The 19,608-nt window shown below is 37.0% G+C and overlaps 3 protein-coding genes across 3 annotated transcripts in view; 2 read left to right on the top strand and 1 right to left on the bottom strand.

Moving 5' to 3' along the window:
- The window catches only part of PIGX (phosphatidylinositol glycan anchor biosynthesis class X), a 33,321-nt gene extending 18,879 nt beyond the window's left edge, over positions 1-14,442 (top strand). The window contains exons 5-7 of the mRNA XM_047874007.1: positions 6,849-7,062; positions 9,729-9,829; positions 13,178-14,442. Of these exons, the coding sequence (XP_047729963.1) occupies positions 6,849-7,062; positions 9,729-9,829; positions 13,178-13,321 (459 nt within the window). The 3' untranslated portion in view covers positions 13,322-14,442. The remainder of the gene's footprint in view (positions 1-6,848; positions 7,063-9,728; positions 9,830-13,177) is intronic.
- Positions 1-19,078, bottom strand: part of CEP19 (centrosomal protein 19) — a 45,881-nt gene extending 26,803 nt beyond the window's left edge. The window contains exon 1 of the mRNA XM_047874493.1: positions 18,938-19,078. The gene's annotated coding sequence lies outside the window, so the exon portion shown is untranslated. The remainder of the gene's footprint in view (positions 1-18,937) is intronic.
- The window catches only part of PAK2 (p21 (RAC1) activated kinase 2), a 92,351-nt gene continuing 91,307 nt past the window's right edge, over positions 18,565-19,608 (top strand). The window contains exon 1 of the mRNA XM_047874489.1: positions 18,565-18,846. The gene's annotated coding sequence lies outside the window, so the exon portion shown is untranslated. The remainder of the gene's footprint in view (positions 18,847-19,608) is intronic.

Below are 19,608 nucleotides of genomic sequence, written 5' to 3'. Positions count from 1 at the left end.
GTGACTGCAGCAAATAGAACAGTGGGTTCAAATTAAATGAGTGATGTGTGGCAACAAAATGTTTTGTAAGGAGTTTGTGATGGTTTATCAGCAATTCGAAAATAAAGACAAGCTTTAAATAGGTACATTGCATAAGGCACATCAAATGAATCCCATTTCATTTTTAGATAGGGCTATTAGATGTACTTAATCAAAATCTCTCACATTCTTTGAAAACAGCATAATATTAGATTGAAACATATGAAATTGCTGTTCTTTAGATCAAAATGGAAATGCTGTGTTTTTGAAATCATAAGTTTTACTCAATCAAAATATGTAGTATTAGGTTCTATGCCCTGACCTATGCCCTGACCAAGTTGGAGGACAGCGACCAGATATACTCTCTCATGTGAAACAACCAAGAAGTAGACAAAATATATGAAATGATGGAAAAGATCATTGACTATCAGACAATGAGGGCAGTGATATGTGAAGTAATTGGGCAATTAATAAGGTGAGCTTTACAACCATCCCAGCTTATTGCTTTGGAGAGTTTTCAGACTACAGTATAGGGAGCAGGAACCCAAGCAGAACCTGGTAGACTTCTTGAATTGAGGAGATGAAGGTGAGATTCTGGGGAGACCGAGGTCAGCAGAATTCACAAGACAGCATGGTAGAGAGGAGAGAATTGCATAGAGACAACTCCAGAGATCCATAAAAGATTCTCCTCAAGTACATAGTTGAGTATTGATTAGTGCATGCATGTGAGGAAACTACTTGCTGCTGGGAAAAGAACCGTATGAAAAAATTAGAGGTTATAGTGTCTGGTACTCACATAAGGCCAGTAGTAGTATCTGCTCCCAGCAACCAGGCTAGGAACAGCCTCCTGATTCACTGGGCATTAGATAGAGTAAATAGAAGAAATTTTACTCAGTAGTGGGAGATACTTAGCCCTAGACTGAACATTATGGCAGTTCTGTTTAATAAATCTTAAAAGCAAGACCTTCAGAAAACCAAACTGTTTGTACATGACTTTACTGCATACAAACAAAACTGAAGAATACTTATAGGAATACAGAAGTATCCAGCACCCAATAAGATCAAAGTCACAATGTCCTGATTCTAATAAAAAAATAGGAGGTATGAAAAGATGGGGGAAAATATGACCTGTAATGAGATAAATGAATCAATCAAAACCAATCTAGAACTGGCCCAGATAGTAGGATTAACAGACAGGACATGAAAACAGTTATTATAACTGTATTCATATGTTCAAAAAGGTACGTAGAGACGTGGAAGATATATAAGAGGGCAACATTGAACTTGTGAAGAAAGTAATGGCATTCAAGGATTGCAGAAAAATTAATAAACTTCAAAACATAGTAATAGAAACCACAAAAAATATAAAACAGATTAAAAAATAGAAATGTAAAAAGTAAATGGAGCAGTAGTGAGTTGTGGGACAACTTCAAATGGCCTACTGTCCCTGTGATTGAACTATCTTGAAGGGAAATCTCTACTCCATATTCCTTGCAGCATTATTTACAGTAGACAAGCTATGGAAACAACCTAAGTGTCCATCAACAGATGAATGGATAAAGAAAATACACACACACACACACACACACACACACACACACACACAATGGAATGTTACCTATAAAAAAGAAGAAAATCCTGCCTTTGCATCAACACACATGAACCTTGAGTGCATCATGCTAAGTGAAATAAGTCAAACAGAGAAAGACAAATCTCACTTATATGTGGAATCTAAAAAAAACTGAACTCAGATTGGTAGACTGGTGGTGGTTGCCAGGAGCAAGAGTGTGGGAGGAATAGGTGAAGGTGGTCAAAGAGTACAAACATCCAGTTATAAGATGAGTAAGTTCTGGGAACTAGTGTAGAGTATGGTGACTGTAGTTAACAATAATGTATATTTGAAAGTTAACAGAAAAGAGTATACTTTAAGATTTTTCATTGGGGGCGCCTGGGCTGGCTCAGTTGGTACAAAATGTGACTTTTAAGTTTATTTATTTTGAGAGAGGAAGAAAGCGTAGGTGGGGGAGGGTCAGGGAGAGGGAGAGAGAGAGAATCCCAAGCAGGCTCTGCACTGTCAGCACGGAGCCCAACTCAGGGTTTGACCTCATGAACCATGAGATCATGACCAGAGCCAAAGTGGGATGCTTAACTGACTGAGCCATTCAGGCACCCAGGAATAGATCATTAAAAAAATGTATGGTTAGAATTAACATCTCAGTGTCAGAAAAGTATTATACCTTTAATTTTTATAAAGTTTTACATTTGTAGATTGTAGAAGTTGTTCAAAGCCACCACTTACTATGCCTTAATTGAGAAGTTTTTTTGAAGAGCTCTAGTTCATGAGAGAAAGATATGGCAAATGGTATTGATATGGCACAATTTCATAGCTTAATTCATTTAACTTAGCTGTAGTGGTTTGTGACATATGTAGTCACATGACAACACTCAACTATTGTCATGAAAGAGTATAGATCCATGTCTGTTAACCAGTGTATACTCCTTTTGGATTAATGTTTGATGTATAATTTCAGTTTTTTGATAATACATTATTGCTATTTTATCTGCAGTGAGAATGGAATAACAAAATATTTTTTGCAGATCAATATATAGTCACTAGGCTTTTGGCGGTTGCACTGATAGTTTAGGCACATATTTGGGAAATCTAGCATCCAGCCATTGTCCAGATTACTTTTGATTGTCAGGTTATGATATCCAAAAATATTTTTCTCTTGTTTTACATCTAAAGTGATATACACACTTCCAGCTGTCTGAGGTTTTGGTTACCTGTCAATGCATGTACCTACTTGTACAATTTTTTCCCCTTCCCTGTTGTAGGTCGGTTTTAAGAAACTCCTAGCCCAAACTCCTAAATCACCTCTAAGACCTCAAGTTGTTGTTTATGGGTTAGCTTGTGTTGATTCTTAATTGATCTTGGTTTAAAATGGATTTAGGTCTTTGTTGAAGTTCATGTAAAAAAAAAAAAAAAGATTCTCATTCTAAGAATTGAGATACAATTCAAATCACAAAATTCACCCTTTTGAAATATACAAGTTAGTAGTTTTTAGTATATTCATAAAATTGTACAACCATCACAACTATTCTAGAATATTTTCATTATTTTCCAAGAAACCCTTAAAAGGCTAACTTTTGAGTTTCAATGCCTAGTGTAAAAGTTTTTGAACCGTTACCAAATAACTCTTCAACCAACAGAGCCCTCTCTGAAGGCCAAATTGTTATTTCTTCCTGCCTCATTTTCATTATATCCCAGTTTCAATGCACGTTTTAAAAATTCTCAATTCGGAGAACTTACCATATATTTATTTATATGGGAAAAATAATAAGTAAAAAAACAATATTTAGAGAAGTTGAAGATCATCGTGCCATCATAAATTCTAAGTATCACAATCAGGAATATACTTTATATCAGTTTTACTTATTATGCTTAATTTTCAGCTACAGGCATATCTCATTTTACTGTGCTTCACTTTATTGTACTTCACAGATACTGTGTTTTGTTACAAATTGAAGGTTTGTGGCAACTCTGTTCAAGCCTATCAACATCATTTTTCTTTTTTTTTTTTTACCTTTTTTTTTTTTAACGTTTATTTATTTTTGAGACGGAGAGAGACAGAGCATGAAAGGGGGAGGGTCAGAGAGAGAGGGAGACACAGAATCTGAAACAGGCTCCAGGCTCTGAGCAGTCGGCACAGAGCCCAACGCGGGGCTTGAACTCACAGACCGCGAGATCGTGATCTGGGCCAAAGTCGGACGCCTAACCGACTGAGCCACCCAGGGACCCCTCAACATCATTTTTCTAACAGCATTTGCTCACTTCATGTCTCAGTATCACATTTTGGTAATAATATTTTTAACTTTTTTATTATTATATTTGTTATGGTGATCTGTGATCAGTGATTATAACTTGCTGAAAGTGTAGATGCTGGTTAGCATTTTTTAGCAATAAAATATCTTTAAGGCATGTACATTGGTTTTTTTTTTTAAGGCATAATGCTATTGCACACTTAATAGATTACAATGTAGTATAAGCATAACTTTTATTTGCATTGGGAAGCCAAAGGATTCATTTGATTTGCTTTATTGTGATGATCAAGAACCAAACCCACAGTATCTCTAAAGAATGGCTGTATTAAATATTAGTTTTTTTGTTTAGTTTAACCTAATTGAATAAGGGAGTCTGTGTGACCTGGCTTTGAGTCTTGGTTCCTCTACTTATTCTTTATATTGTTTATTCACTCAGATACTTTGTTTGCTCATTTATATAATAAGGCTAATAGTTCCTGCCAGATAGGGTTCTTGTGAAAATTAAAGGAGATAATGTATATAAACCACTTAATGAAATACCTGTCAATATAGTAGCTACTCAAAGAAAGATATGTTTATTATTATCATGTCATACATACATAAGATAGATAGAAGGGGTGCCTGGGTGGCTCATCGGTTAAGCATATGACTTTGGCTCAAGTCATGATCTCACAGCTCGTGAGTTCAAGCCCCACGTCAGGCTTCGTGCTGACAACTCAGAGCCTGGAGCCTGCTTCAGATTCTGTGTCTCCCTCTCTCTCTCTCTATCCCTCCCTCACTTGCTCTGTCTCTCTCTCAAAAATAAATAAATACATTTAAAAAAAATTTTTTTAAAGATAGATAGAAAATAAGATGTTCATAAGATAGAAAATTTTGGGCTGTTTTTTTTATTTACACTTAGTTGTATCCAAGGAGAGTTCATTAATAAATTTCTAGCAGGAGGTCTCTAGTAATATTCCTTAGGACTTTGCTCTTGATCCTCCTGGTCAATGTTTTTATCCTTAAGTGAAAATACAGAAGACATAGTTACCAAATTCATAAATGTTACATAAATGTTGGTTGACAGGTTGAATTTCAATTAAATCTCAACATCCTGGAAAAAATAGACTGTAGCCAGGAAGATAAAATTTAATAGAGATAAATCTAGGCCCTTCATTTAGTTAGTAATAAGTCAATTATTTGAAAAAATAGTTTCTTGAATGTTTTTGCAAAATTTTCAAATGAAAGATATAGGGACGAATAGGTGGAACACAGGGTCAGCGAAACTACTTTGTAGGATGCTGTAATGGGAATTTATGTCCTTTTACATCTGTCAAAACACATAGAATCTACAACATAAAGATTGAACCCTAACTTAAATGATGGACTTTAATTTGTCAAAACCGGCTTATCAATTGTAACAAATGTACCATACTAATGTTAATAGTAGAGAAAACTGTAGGGTGGGGGGTGATACATAGAGATGCTGTATTTTCTGCTCTCTTTTCCTGTAAACCTGAAACTGCTCTGAAAAATAGTCTTAATTTTTTTAAAAAGTACATATATCTTCTATATATGGATATATATCTCACTGAAATAAGGCTGCTAAAATAATCTTACAATTTTTGACTGAAAGTAATATTGCTACTATATACCCTGAGTGTTTCTAAAGGTAACTAATATGATGAATGATTCGGAAACCATATCATGAGAAACCAAGAAAGCTATGAATGTTTCTCTGAGGAGGAGAAAATTTAGTGGAAATTTTTGAGGGACCCTTAGTGAAATAGGGAACAGTTTTATTGTAGGTATTGTAAGCAAGGACAGTTGTGAATGTTATATACCAGAGCATCAAATTTCTACGTATAAAAAAGGAATAACCTAAAAAAAAGAAAAGAAAAGAATAACCTTTTAACAGTAGATAAAATGAGATGACTTAAAGCAATAAGCTTCCTTTTAGTCATTGAGAGTATTCAAGCAGTGACTGGATCCTTGAACAATGCTCTCATTGGGACAGTGGTTTAATTTGATCACCTTTAAAGTTCATTATGACTCATAAGATTATATAACTCCCTGGCTTTTGCCAGTGAGTTGTTTTCTCTTATTCCTGTGATAATCAGAGAAGGAAAAACATGTGAAAAAATAAAGTACTTGGTGCTTCCATCAAACAGGAGAATTAGGATGTTTGCCATGATGGGAAGAAGTTAATTCTGGTTTTTTCTCCGAGATGTATCTGGGCTTCATTCACATAGAGAATCTAGAGACAAGTTGTATGTGTGTAGGTCTGTACACACACATACACACACACTCACAGATTATGTATAGAGTGCCTATATATGTGTACATATATGTGCATGTGTATATATGTGTTTATACATAAATGTGTGTGGATGGATATTTAATATATACACACACAAACATTATAATTCAGGACTAATTTCTGCAACATATGCATTTTTACTTTTGGTGTGGAAGATCTATTTTAAATTGTTTTTTACCATATTTTTTTAAAGAAGCATTTACTATTTTTCTATTAACTTTTTATACCAAATATGGAAAGAGTGCTGACCTTTGCTTTGACTTCCTGACCACAGTACTCTGTCTTACTCACTGCCATCTTAACTTCTCTGAAGAACAGGAAATTACCAGAATGATAGCAATCATTTCAACCCAATACTGGGTTAACTGTTTTTGTCATAGTTTTCATATTTATTAAATGCTATATTCCCAGAATTTCTCTTTTTTTGGTACCTGTTTTGTCACCCAGGCAAGGTTGATAAAGAAACTACAAATAAATAATTTTTATTGTGGGGAAAGTTCACACCCTAGAGTATAATTTCCTCAGTTTACTTTTAGTAAACAAACTTTTAGAGCACATCTTGTGTTTTGTGGATGGCATGGAATGGAAATTGTTTATAAGGGGGGGATTAGACATTTCTGTTCATCTGTATAGCAATCTTCTGGTTTTATTTATTGATCTTCCTCATTCATTTCTTCTTCTGGATTAATATTTGCTGTTTTTTTGACAGGCAGTGATGGTTTCAGAAAATTTTAATATAGAAGCTCCCAATTATTTGTCCAAGGAATCTGAAGTTCTAATTTATGCCAGACAAGATTCACAGTGCATCGATTGTTTCCAAGCTTTTTTGCCTGTGCACTACCGCTATCATCGGCCACATAGTAAAGATGGAGAAACCGTTATTGTGGTCAATAACCCTGATTTACTAATGTATTGTGACCAAGGTGAGGGTTGCAAGTCTTTTCTGAAGGTTGAAAATAAAAGTAAAGATGTGGTGGCAAGTCTGAAGTCAAGGGCAAGGATGACAAAAGCATGTTTCTTTTTTCTTTTTAATTTTTTGATTGTAAAATAAACCGTAGATATAGAAAAACTTCACAAATAAATAGTAAATTATTATAAGGCAAATACCCTTGTAATTACCTCCCAGGTCAAGAAATAGAACTTCACCAGTCACCCTAGCAGCAGCTCCGTGTGTCCTGTCTCAATCATTGCTTCCTCCTTTCCTCTAAAACTAACCTACTATCCTGACTTTTAATCACTTCCTTATGTTTCTTTATACTGTTTTTTCACCCAAGTGGGCATTCTTAGAGAATAAAGCTTCATCTTTTCCATTTAAATAAATGTATTACCGTTAAATCTCTTAATTTACAGATTCCTCCTCTTTCCCTTTCTTTTTTTGAAAATTCCCCTTTTGAGGAGCACCTGGCTGGCCCAGTCAGTTGAGCATGAGACTCCTTATCTCAAGGTTGTGAGTTCAAGTCCCATGTTGGGCATGGAGCCTACTTAAAACAATAAAAATAAATAAATAAATAAATAAATAAATAAATAAATAAATAAATAAATAAATAAAAATAAAAGTTAAAATAAAAATTCACCTGTTGAGAAACCTGAATTTCTCATAGTTGGGGTTTTGGTGATTACACATTACATTCATGCTGTTCATCTAGCCTCTATTTCCTGGAAGTTGGCCACTGGCTCCAGATGTATGATCAGATTCAGCTTTGATTGATTTGACAAGAGTATAGGTGGTGGTGTGTTCTTGTATGATTAGGCATATAATGTCTAGTGTATTTCTTTTTTCGGCCATTGATCCTCTGTCCCTTTGCTGCTTTCTGTTTCTTCATGCTGATTTGCAGGACTTGCAGCTATTGGTGTTTTGTATCCACTTGCATGGATTTGTGTATTTGGTGGGGATACTTTATCACCTAGTTTTGTTATAAATGTTGGCCATGACTTTTTGGTTTGGGGAATAATTTTTCTTTCTGTTTTACATTAAAAAATTTTTTTTAAGTTTATTTTATTTTTGAGAGACAGAGCACAACCAGGAGAGGGGCAGAGAGAGAGGGATACACAGAATCCAAAGCAGGCTCCACGCTCTGAGCTGTTAGCATAGAGCCCAGTGCGGGGCTCAAACTCATGAACCGTGAGATCATGAGCTGAGTTGAAGTCAGCTGCTCAACCGACTGAACCACGCAGGCGCACCAGTTCTTTCTGTTTTTATGTGTGATTTGTGTAAATTAAAACTATGCTTTCCCCATTTGCAGTCTTCCTAGAATCAAGACTTTAAGAAGCTCCTTTCAGATTTTGGCTCTTTGTGTCTCCAAATTTGGGTTGATTGGAATATTCACAAATTAGTAGCACTAAAGACTGGGAGATTGAAAGTTTTTAATCCTACTCTGCTGCCATCATATTTTTCATGATGAAAAAATAATAAAGTGTTCAATTCTGCTAAATTTGTTCATCCAGCCTAGCTTGCTTTCTTTTAATTACTCTAAAGTTTGAAAAAGTGCCCTTTTTTAAATTTTTTTTTTCAACGTTTATTTATTTTTTGGGGGACAGAGAGAGACAGAGCATGAACGGGGGAGGGGCAGAGAGAGAGGGAGACACAGAATCTGAAACAGGCTCCAGGCTCTGAGCCATCAACCCAGAGCCTGACGTGGGGCTCGAACTCACGGACCGCGAGATCGTGACCTGGCTGAAGTCGGACGCTTAACCGACTGCGCCACCCAGGCGCCCCAAAAGTGCCCTTTTTAAAAAATATTTATTTATTTTTGAGAGAGAGTATGAGAGTGGGCAAGAGCACATGTATGGGGAAGAGGCAGAGAGAGCATGGACAGAGGATCCAAAGTGGGCTGCATGCTGACAGCAGAGAGCCCAATGTGGGGCTCAAACTCATGAACTGTGAGATCATGACCTGAGCTGAAGTCAGACGCTCAACCAACTGAGCTACCCAGGTGCCCCGAAAAAGTGCCCTCTCTTGAGAGAGCATCTAGGATTCTGGTATTGTTCATTGTTTTTGTTTGTTTGTTTGTTTTTAGTCTGAATGCTCTTTTATATGGGCTTGTTTACTCAATGGAAATTTTTTTGGTTATATGCTTAGGATCTATTCATTTTTCTGAATATATGTTATACTTCAAAAAAATTTTTAATATTTATTTATTTATAAATTTTATTTTAGATTGAATGGAGGAGAGGGGCAGAGGGAGAAAGAGAGAATTCCAAGCAGGTTCCATGCTCAGCACAGAGCCCGTTGTGGGCTTCGATCCCATGACCCTGGGATCATGACCAGAGCCAAATCAAGAGTTGAACGCTCAACCAACTGAGCCACCCAGGTGCCCCTACATTAAATTTTTAAAATGTGGTACCTATGGTAATGGGATTTGTTAAGAAGTCATGCTTAACTTCTGCACAGTCTTAGTAATTTTGTAATTCCTTAGCATCCATGTAGAGCAGGCTGCTAAAATAAAACAGCATGTGATAGATGGATTCAGGTCATGTACATTGTGTATTAAAAGTTTGAATACTGATATCTCGACATGAAAGACTGGCCTCATCTCTATCTAGTCCAGATGCAGGTTTTCTGATATAATGTTCTACCATTTCTTCTCAGAGTTTCCAATTTTGAAATGCTGGGCTCAGTCAGAAGTGGCCGCTCCTTGTGCTTTGAAGAGTAAGGATATCTGCCAATGGAACAATATGAAATATAAACCAGTGAGTTAATAGTTTATATTGTTTTTAGATCATGCTGCCTCATTTAAAACTCATAATGTTTCTGCCACATTTAAAGGATTAGCATTCTATATTCTACCATAGAAAGCTGTGTTTGGTTGTTCTCAATGTTTCTTTGCTACTAATGGCAACAGTGGTTCCTCATTAGGGCCAGAATCATTTAATTTGGGGGCCAGATATTAACGTTAGTTCCATGCTTCATTGCTCCAGAGTTTAAGTATAACTAGTATGCTTTTTTTTTAATGTTTATTTATTTGGAGAGAAAGGGGGGAAGAGGGGGAAGAGAGAGAGAGAGAGAGAGAGAGAGAGACATCAAGTGGGAGAAGGGCAGAGAGAGAGAGAGAGAGACAGAATCCTAAGCAGGCTCTGTGCTCTGTCAGCACAGAACCCAATGTGGCGCTCGAACTCACGAACCGTGAGGTCATGACCTGAGCCAAATCAGGAGTTGGATGCTTAACTGACTGAGCCACCCAGTTGCCCCGCCCTTTTTTAATGTTTATTTTGAGAGAGATGGCGAGAGACCCAAAATTATAAGATTTATTAATTTTTAAACAACAAAATGAGTTAATTTCACTATATTGCACAGAACAAGTGAAAAAAGGAAAGTAAGACTCAAAGTAGTATTTCAACTGTGATAAAGTTTTAGATCATTGTATTGCAATTTGTATATCTAAATCTAGGTCGTTGCTGGCCATTTTTATAGTTTTGACCTCCCAACTTGTTTTCAGCTAATAAATTAGGTTAAGTATTCATACTTCATTAACTTTGGCTTTGTCTAAGGAGTGTACAGTTTTCTATTTACCTTTAGTTAACATGGTCTGCTTCTTTCCTCTCTTCGGAGTAGTTTTATATAATCCATCTCTTTTCTTTCTCTTTTTTTTTTTTTTCTGTCCTTTCCTTCCTCTTTTATGGGCTGCATTTTAACTGATGGTTGTAATAACTGTGTTTCTCTTTGTCTCTAATTCTCTTTAAGGCCTGCTTGCTTTGGTTGAGTAGCACAATCTGTGCCATCGTTCTCACAATTTACTTTTACAAGGAGTCAAATGGATTTGCAACCGAAGTAAAGTAAATTTAAAATATTAGGTAGCCTGTGAGTCAGATAAACATAAAGCAGATTTGTTCATATGTTCAATTGTGGATATTTAAATTTGAAGTATTTTCCTTGGAGTTGTGCTTTGAAGTCTGTCTACCAGCTAGCTGAGAAAATAACTACTTAGAGTGCAGGCTTACTGCAAAGCACTGCTATTTTGTTGTGGAGAACTCTCTTAGAACTGACAGTTGGTAAGATGTATGACTGTGCCAATATCTTTTGCAATGTAGAGTTGCTTTTGAGTAGATTTCCATTACCATATGGAACCCAAATTTTTTTTCAAACTCTAAAATATATCTGGAGCATTACATTTGATTTTTTAAATGTGAATTAAGAGTATAATCAGTGTTTATTTATGATTTATTAATTTAAGGGGCGCCTGGGTGGCTCAGTCAGTTGAGCGCCGGCTTCGGCTCAGGTCATAATCTCACAGTTCATAAGTTCGAGTCTGCATTGGGCTCTGTGTTGACAGCTCAAAGTCTGTAGCTTGCTTTGGATCCTCTGTCTCCCTCCCTCTCTGCCCCTCGCTTGCTCATGCTCTGCCTTTCTCTCTCTCAAAAATAAAATAACATTAAAAAAATTAAAATATTGGTAGTGTGTTGGGAATGCAAGCTGGTGCAGCCACTCTGGAAAACACTATGGAGGTTCCTCAAAAAACTAAAAACAGAACTACCCTACGACCCAGCAATTGCACTACTAGGCATTTATCCAAGGGATTCAGGTGTGCTGTTTTGAAGGGACACATGCACCCCAATAATTTATAGCAGCACTATCAACAATAGCCAAAGTATGGAAAGAGCCCAAATGTCCATTGATGGATGAATGGATAAAGAAGATGTGGTATATATATATACAATGGAGGTATATATATAGTTGGCAATCAAAAAGAATGAAATCTTGCCATTTACAACTACGTGGATGGAACTGGAGGGTATTATGCTAAGTGAAATTAGTCAGAGAAAGACAAAAATCCTATGACTTCACTCATGTGAAGACTTTAAGACACAAAACAGATGAACATAAGGGAAGGGTAACAAAAATAATATAAAAACAGGGAGGGGGACAAAACATAAGAGACTCATAAATATGGAGAACAAACAGAGGATTACTGGAGGGGTTGTGGGAGGGGGGATGGGTTAAATGGGTAAGGGGCATTAAGGAATCTACTCCTGAAATCATTGTTGCACTATATGCTAACTAATTTGGATGTAAATTTAAAAAAATAAATGCAGTTCAAACGTAAAAAAATATTGGTAGTGTGCATTGCTACAAAATAAGTAATTACCTTATTAAAACATTTTGAATTCAGTTCTTTTAGACCATGTAACTTGAAATAAGAGGTCATAATTAAGCCCTTTGAATTTGTGTGTGTGTGTGCGTGTGTGTGTGTTAGTATTGCTTGTTTATATATACCAGAAAAATAGGTGACCATTACTACAGTGGTGATCTATACACTAAGGCTTGTTGGTTTAAGACACCATTTTTTTGGTAAGGTGGCTTTGTTACAGATTATGCTGGTAACTTTTTTTTTATGTGAAATTATAATCCAGATATTTATAAAAAGAAATCAAAAATAAAAGTATTCCCAAGTTACCTAAATTTTAATATTTTAAAAAACTATTTTAAGCTATAAAATTTACTAGAGTTTCTAATTGAACCTCTTTATCTTCAAAACCAAATAGAAAATAGAAACTAAGTTGAACATAGAACTTTTGTATTACGGGTTAGTAGGACAACAGATTTGATGTTGTACCAATAAAAGACCCATTCAATTGTGTAATTTGTGAATAACAGACTTTTAAAAGCTATTTTGGAGGAAGAAACAACAAAACAGGAGTAAATGGATACTTAGCTTTATTGTTTTAATGTTTTTTCTTTAGGGCTTTAACTGTGAGAGAATTCTGTATTCTAATAGGAAACATAGTAAGAGGAAGTAAATGTTTATATTGATTACAGAGGTGATGATGGGAGATAGCATCTGCAGAAAGCAGAAAAAGTCAAAACTAAGGAGAATTTAAGGATTATTGTGGGGATTGAGTCTGATTCTGTTATATGAAATAAAATGTTGGATCCAAAAGAATCACTCAAATAGTAATGTTACATGTAGTGTAGCACTGGCTGGAAGATATTTAAAAGAAACAAATTAAAAAATGAAAGAAATTGTGGTTTCACCTTAAAGTGTGCATTTTAAATATCTCTAACTTCTCTCTCTTTCTTCCTCTCTCTCTCTTTCTCTATAGGTATATAAGAATGTGACTCTACAGGTTCCAGTGGGACTGACTATACATACCTCTTTAGTATGTTCTGTGACTCTGCTCATTACCATCCTGTGTTCTACTTTGATCCTTGTGGCTGTTTTCAAATATGGCCATTTCTCCCTATAAGTTTTACCGAGTTAAGTGCTTTCCATAAACCTAAATAAGACCTATTTACTTGTGACTAGAAGTGTTCTTCTAGAATTATGTCATTATTTTTGTCTTCATTTATGACTAAAATTATGTCTACTAGAGGAAATATTGGATCATTTTCAACTAATTCCAAAATTTAGTGCTCTGTTGTATAGACTTTTGATAATCTTCAAGCTAGTGCCAATAGAGGAAACTTAGTTTCGTTAAATTAATATTTATTTTGTGAGAAGTGATTTTATCTTCATTTCTTTTACAAAAATGGGTACTTTATGTATTAGAGACAAATTATTCTCATTGTGAATAGAAACATTTAAATTTCAGCTAAAAATTGAGAAAATCATTATAAATAAGAATAAAATATATTGGATGAATCAGTTTATTTAAACGTCAATTTTATGAGACTATTAAAGTTACTTATCCAGAGTTTAAAGAAAATAAAGTAGGAGAGCTAAGAAATTACTAATATCATAATTGATTATTCCTTAAAGCATTTCCACACTTCTTTTATATTTTATTATACTCTTCTGAGTATATGAATTTACAAAGGGCTTAATGAAACTACATACTAACATTCAGTACTGAATTTGTCAAGAAGACAATTCAGATTGTCATTTTAAAGAGTATATTTTATTAAGTTGTACATGTACAAAAAATCTTTTTTGCATCTTCAGTGATTTTTTTTAAACAAAAGCTCTTGATGTACTGTTTTTCTTGGGAAAAAAAGTAGAAAATAAAGTAAGTGCCATAAGCTAGTTAAAAAATAAAAGGGCAAGCATGTTCTTCTGTTTATTTAGGGCAGTGCATTTAGGACAAGCATATTCCGAAACAGAAGCCAATAAGCCAGGGTATGTTAGCAATGTTTGTTTTATATAGAGTAATGGAATGATAAACATTTATATATATCACTGCTTAATTTCCTAAAACATTCTGGTGTTTTTATAGGAATAAATCTTTTGTATTTTGACATGTATGACTTGACTAGTCAAAATAGTTCTTTTCAAAGGTGTGTTTAAGAACCTAAATATTGAAAAAAGCAACCAAGTGCCATAAAACAGAAATATTAGAGATCAATAAAATTTCAACCCGGTCTAATTTTATACTTGTTTAATGTTTTCTTATAAGAAAGAATGAAATGCTTTTTACAAGCATTTCTTTCATACTGGGATTTATATAGTGGCATTGAAGTAAAATTATATGTCAGTCAAAATTCAGTAACATCAACAGACAACATTTTGAAATATGGAGAGGGGAACATGGTACCTCTTAAGAGTATATGTGGAGTAGAGGGCAGAATGTACATATATCTTTATTTTCTTTTGCGTATTAGCACCAAGTTTCATCAGTATTTAAACAAGTTTTCAAGTTAATATTTGAGATGGTGGTTTGGAACATGATTCAGCCACTTACGTATTTATACAGGTATTCAGAAGTGTAATAAAAATGTGAAAGTAAGTGAAGAGTACTTTCATATGACTCTTCTTGCCTAATAAGTGGTTGCTAATGACATTACTTTTGATACAGTGCAACATTTCTGGTTTTGAACTCTTTATATTATCTTCTTTGGATGCTTAAAAAATGAATAAGCACTTTATTTTTTGTAATTAAAAATTTTTTTTTAAATTAAGCTCTATTCCCAAGGTGGGGCTTGAACTGAGGTCAAGAGTCACATGCTCTGTCTACTGAGCCAGCTAGGTACCCCTAAGCACTTTATTTTATTTATTTGTTTGTTTGTTTGTTTGTTTTTATTTTTGAGAGAGTGAGTGAGAGTGTAAGAGGAGCAGAGAGAGCGAGAGAGAGAATTGCAAGCAGGCTGTGTGCTGTCAGTGCAGAGTCCAACAGGGGGCTCAATCTCACGACCTGCAAGATCATAACCTGAGCTGAAATCAAGAGTCAGAAGCTTAACCATCAGAGCCACCCAGGAGCCCCTAAGTACTTTACTTTTGTAATCAGTTTTGTAATTCAGTGTATGGTCTTTTTTGTTTAAAGCTAAGAAAATAGGTACTGTCCTATTGGTCATTCTGTTCCAGTATCTGCTCCACTTTTATGGTTTAGTTTTCTTAAAGTAATATGTTCTTTTGGATGAACATAACAGAGACGTGGGTTACCTCATCTAAGGGTGGTGATGGGGCAGAGGTTATTTGAGTGTGTGTGTGTGTGTGTGTGTGTGTGTGTGTGTGTGTGTATCTAAGCCACTCTACCAAGAATTTACATTATTTAGCTAGATCTCAGGGAAGATGGTATATGACTTGGGAACTGGAAAGATCTATGGCAGCTCTTAATGATTTCAGAATCTAATGAGTTTAAGGACTATTCTAGTAAGATATTCTATTTCAAGCTACTCACCTATATTTTTATAATTAGTGCTTATTGGTAAGATAAGATAAATTAGAGTGAGGTGACCAACACCTATCTGCATTATCCTCCAAACTTACAAAATATTCGTTTGGCAGGTTGTTGAATGTAGAGTTGAGAGAATGAAATAATGTGGATTAAGTATGCTCTTCAGGATCATCCTAACCAGTGCTAGGATGAGTAGGTTTAGCTATCTATCTGATTTGCATCTTAGACCTTACTTCTAGAATCCGTTTCCTCCTGAAGTGTATCTTTTTAATGAGTTCCTTTAGTAGGTCCTTGTTGTTGACAACATCTTTTTTTTTTTCTTTTTGGTTGAAGTATAGTTCACACACAATGTTACAGTTAGTTTCAGGTATACAACACAGCTATTCCACAAGTCTATATTTTATGCTATGCTCACAAGTATAGGTACCATTGTCGCAATACAATGCTATTACAATACCAGCAACATTTTTGTTTGATGATATCTGTATTTTACCCTCATATGACCAATAATTTTGCTACACATACACTTTTAAGGTTGGTTATTTTATCTTGGTGTAATATTTTGGTAATCTTGGTAAATATTTTTCCATTGTCAACTGGTACGCATTGTTGCAGTTGAGAAATCTTCAGAAGTTTAATAGTTATTTCTTTGTAGGGTAGGTCTTTTCTTTCTAGTTGCTTTATTTTTGGTATTCTGCAGTTTCGTATTGACATGTTTGAAAAGATGTCTTTTCTTTACCCTGGTTGGGCTTCACTTTGCTTCCTGAATCTGAAGGATCTTGTCTTTATTCAGTTCAGGAAAATTCGTGGCCATTATCTCATTATATACTGCCTCTTTTGTCTTCTCTCAGAGTTCTGGCTAAGCATATGATAGACCTTCACAATCCATCCCCATGTCTCTTGATCTTTCTTTCATATTTCCCTTGTCTCTGGGCTATTCTCCATAATTTCTTTAGATCTATGGTCCAGTTTGGTAATTCTCTCTTCAATATATAATCTGCTATTTAACCGAAACATTGGCTTTGATTTCAATTATTAAATTCTTTATTTTTAGAAGTTCTACTTGGTTACTTCTCAAAATTGCTTGGTCACTTTTAAAAAAATACTCTTGTTTCGGGGCACCTGAGTAGCTCAGTCATTTGAGTGTCTGACTTCAGCTCAGATCATGATCTCATGGTCTGTGAGTTCAAACTCAGCATCGGGCTTGCTGCTGTCAGCGTAGAGCCCACATTGAATCCTCTGTTCCCCTCCCCGTCTTGCATGCTCTCTCTGAAAAATAAACATTAAATAAGTAGTATCTTGTTTCTTGCTCCTGTATTATTTTGTTTAATCAGTTTAATAAACTCATTTTCTATTCTGTAACCAATAATTCGACTCTCTAAAGTTCAGACTTCATTATTTTGTTCACAGTTTCTGCTGATTCATTTATGGTGTCTTATTTTCTCAGATATATTGTAGTTATATTTTGGGTGCTCATATTTAGCTTTTGAAATCCTGTTTATCTTTGGGAATCCTTTAAGTCCTGGGTGAAGAGTGAACTTGTGTGGTGAGGATTTGTATTTGTTTCTTCCAGGCCTCCAAGCACTACCAGCCTGGGACCACTTTCTTGTCCTGAAGACTGTCAGAGGTATTCCTCCTCCTTTCTTGAAAGCTTAGTTATGCCTTCAAAAGGATGTTCTATTTTATCCAGCATTTCGGTGTGTTTAATAATGGGACTGTTTTTCAGGTTATCTAGTAATAGTGTGCCATATTGGTCTTTGATTCCTTTCTCTCTATATCAGTTTGTATTCTACATGTATAGATAAACACAGTCTAGCTACCTTTTTCCAGTTCTGCTTTCTCCTTAGTATGAGTCATGATTACAGCCTTTCTAGTTTATTTCCTTCTATTCTTGCATCCATATACTCCATTCGCCGCACAGCAATCTAGTGATCTGAAAATGTAAGCCAGATAAAATCACTTCCCTGCTTAAAACTCTTTAGTAGCTTCTTGGAATAAATCCAAATTCTTTAGCATGGCATTCAAGATTCTTCTTGACCTGAATCTTGTCCACTCTACTGTTTTATCACAGAACATTACTCTTCTTGCTCTAAGCTCAAGCTACACAGGTCTTCATAACTGACCATAGCAAGTCCTTTTCTTCCTCCTGCCTATAATGCTTTCTCCTAGGGGCTTCTCATGGCTCTCTCCTGTTCTCAGCTTAAATGCCCCCTTCCTTAAAGATGCTTTCTCTGGCCACCGGATCCAAAGTAATCTCCCCAGTTGTCTCCTCATACCAGATATCACTAGTTTAATAATTGTGCTTGCATATTTGTAAGCTGCACAAAGGCAATGTGACTCATGTTCACCCTTGTATCCCTGATAACTAAATGTCTGATACATTTTAGATGCTCAAATGTTTGTAGAGTTACTGAATACACTGATGAACTCCACTGTGGATAAAACACGAAGGCCTTGATTTCAAGGAGATGGGACTTATTTTAGCAGCAAGACATAGTAAGAGTTTGTAAGTAAAACGCAAATGGGTAATGGATGAGTTCCCAGAAACAAATGTTCTGGAGCAGGTTTATGTAACAGCAGTGTCAGTCAAGCATCTTTGGTTGGCACAGACCTGACTGGAGACCATGCTAAGTTAAACGAGGAACTGGCTCTCCTTCTCAGTTTAAAGAATATTCCCTAAACCCCGTCCCCAAAAAAAGAAAGAGAAAGGCGAGAAAAGCAGACTGCACGTCTCCAAACTACGACTCCCAGCAGCCCTGGGCGAGCCCGCCCAGCGGGAGGTGGTGCCGGTCTCCACCCCGTGGAGCTCGGTGCTTGGGCCGGCGAGGGGGCGGAGTTCTGGCCCCGCCCCTACCCGCTCCCCGCCGTCGCCCTCCCCCAGGGTTGTGGCCACGCGCAGCGGCGGCGGTTGTTCCGCTTCCCCTCTGGCCGTCGCCATTGCCGAAGGCTCCCTACCCTCCCCTCCCGGCGCCCGCGGGGCTCGGCTGCCGCTCGGCCTTGCGGTAGCAGCGGCTGCGCTCCAGCGCGGCTCGTCTTCCCGCCCCGCTTCCCCCTCCCTCCCTGCCTCCCCTGCGCCTTGCGCTTGCCCGGGGCGGTTCCAGAGCCCGCCGGGAGCTCGGACCGAGGCGCCTCGCTGGGGCGGGGACCTTCCCTCGCCTGGGGTAAGTGTGCAGGCGGGCCGGGACGCGGGCCGTCGCTCTCTTCCTCCTTTCTCCGCGGCCTGGCCGGCGCCAGCGGCCCGCGGCAGCCTACCTGCTCCGAGCAGCGCCGGGGTAGCCGCCACCTGCGTGCCTGGAGCCGTGGCTCCCGGGGCGGTGGCTCATTGTCTGCTCCCTAGGGCTGTTTTCTTCGGCTTCAGCCCGAAATGGGAAGCTTGCTGGGCTGGCGAAGTCTGACTCTTCCTGGACCCAACCCTGCCCAGGGCCGTGTCGCGCCACAGGCTCTGCCCACTCTCGGTCTCCCTTCCCTAGCCTTTCAGCTTCCTCCTGTTCTCAGTTTACTTTAGTGTTCGACCTAACGACTCAGGTTTTAGTCCTCGATGATTTTTCCTGAGTCCCAGCTCCTCCTTGCTACCTCTCTGGTCATCATAGTTTCATTGCTTAGGCATATATGGTCTCTAGTCCCTTTACTCTTTTCTAAGCTACAATGTGAAATCTCTTCCATATTTCTATTGGTAGAAACATAGTTTTCCGAGAGTTTGAGGGCCTCACCTAACAGCCGAACTTTTGGGTCTTCTCGTGATTCTTGTTTGATCTTCAGCCAGGAGGTGAATATTTGCTTCTTTAGGTAATTTAGGTGAAGGTTGGCTTTTCACCATGTTTGGCTTTCTTTAAATCAAGACACATACGACATTGCTGCAACATCCTCGGTGGACTCAGCCTTTTGAGTATTTCTTTAAAGTCATCCCAGAATTAAAGTATGAA

This window comes from Prionailurus viverrinus, chromosome C2 (assembly GCF_022837055.1).
Source record: "Prionailurus viverrinus isolate Anna chromosome C2, UM_Priviv_1.0, whole genome shotgun sequence".
In the NCBI taxonomy this organism is placed as follows: Eukaryota; Metazoa; Chordata; class Mammalia; order Carnivora; family Felidae; genus Prionailurus; species Prionailurus viverrinus.
Note: the sequence above shows the minus strand (reverse complement) of the source record. Positions and strands in the feature narration are given on the sequence as shown.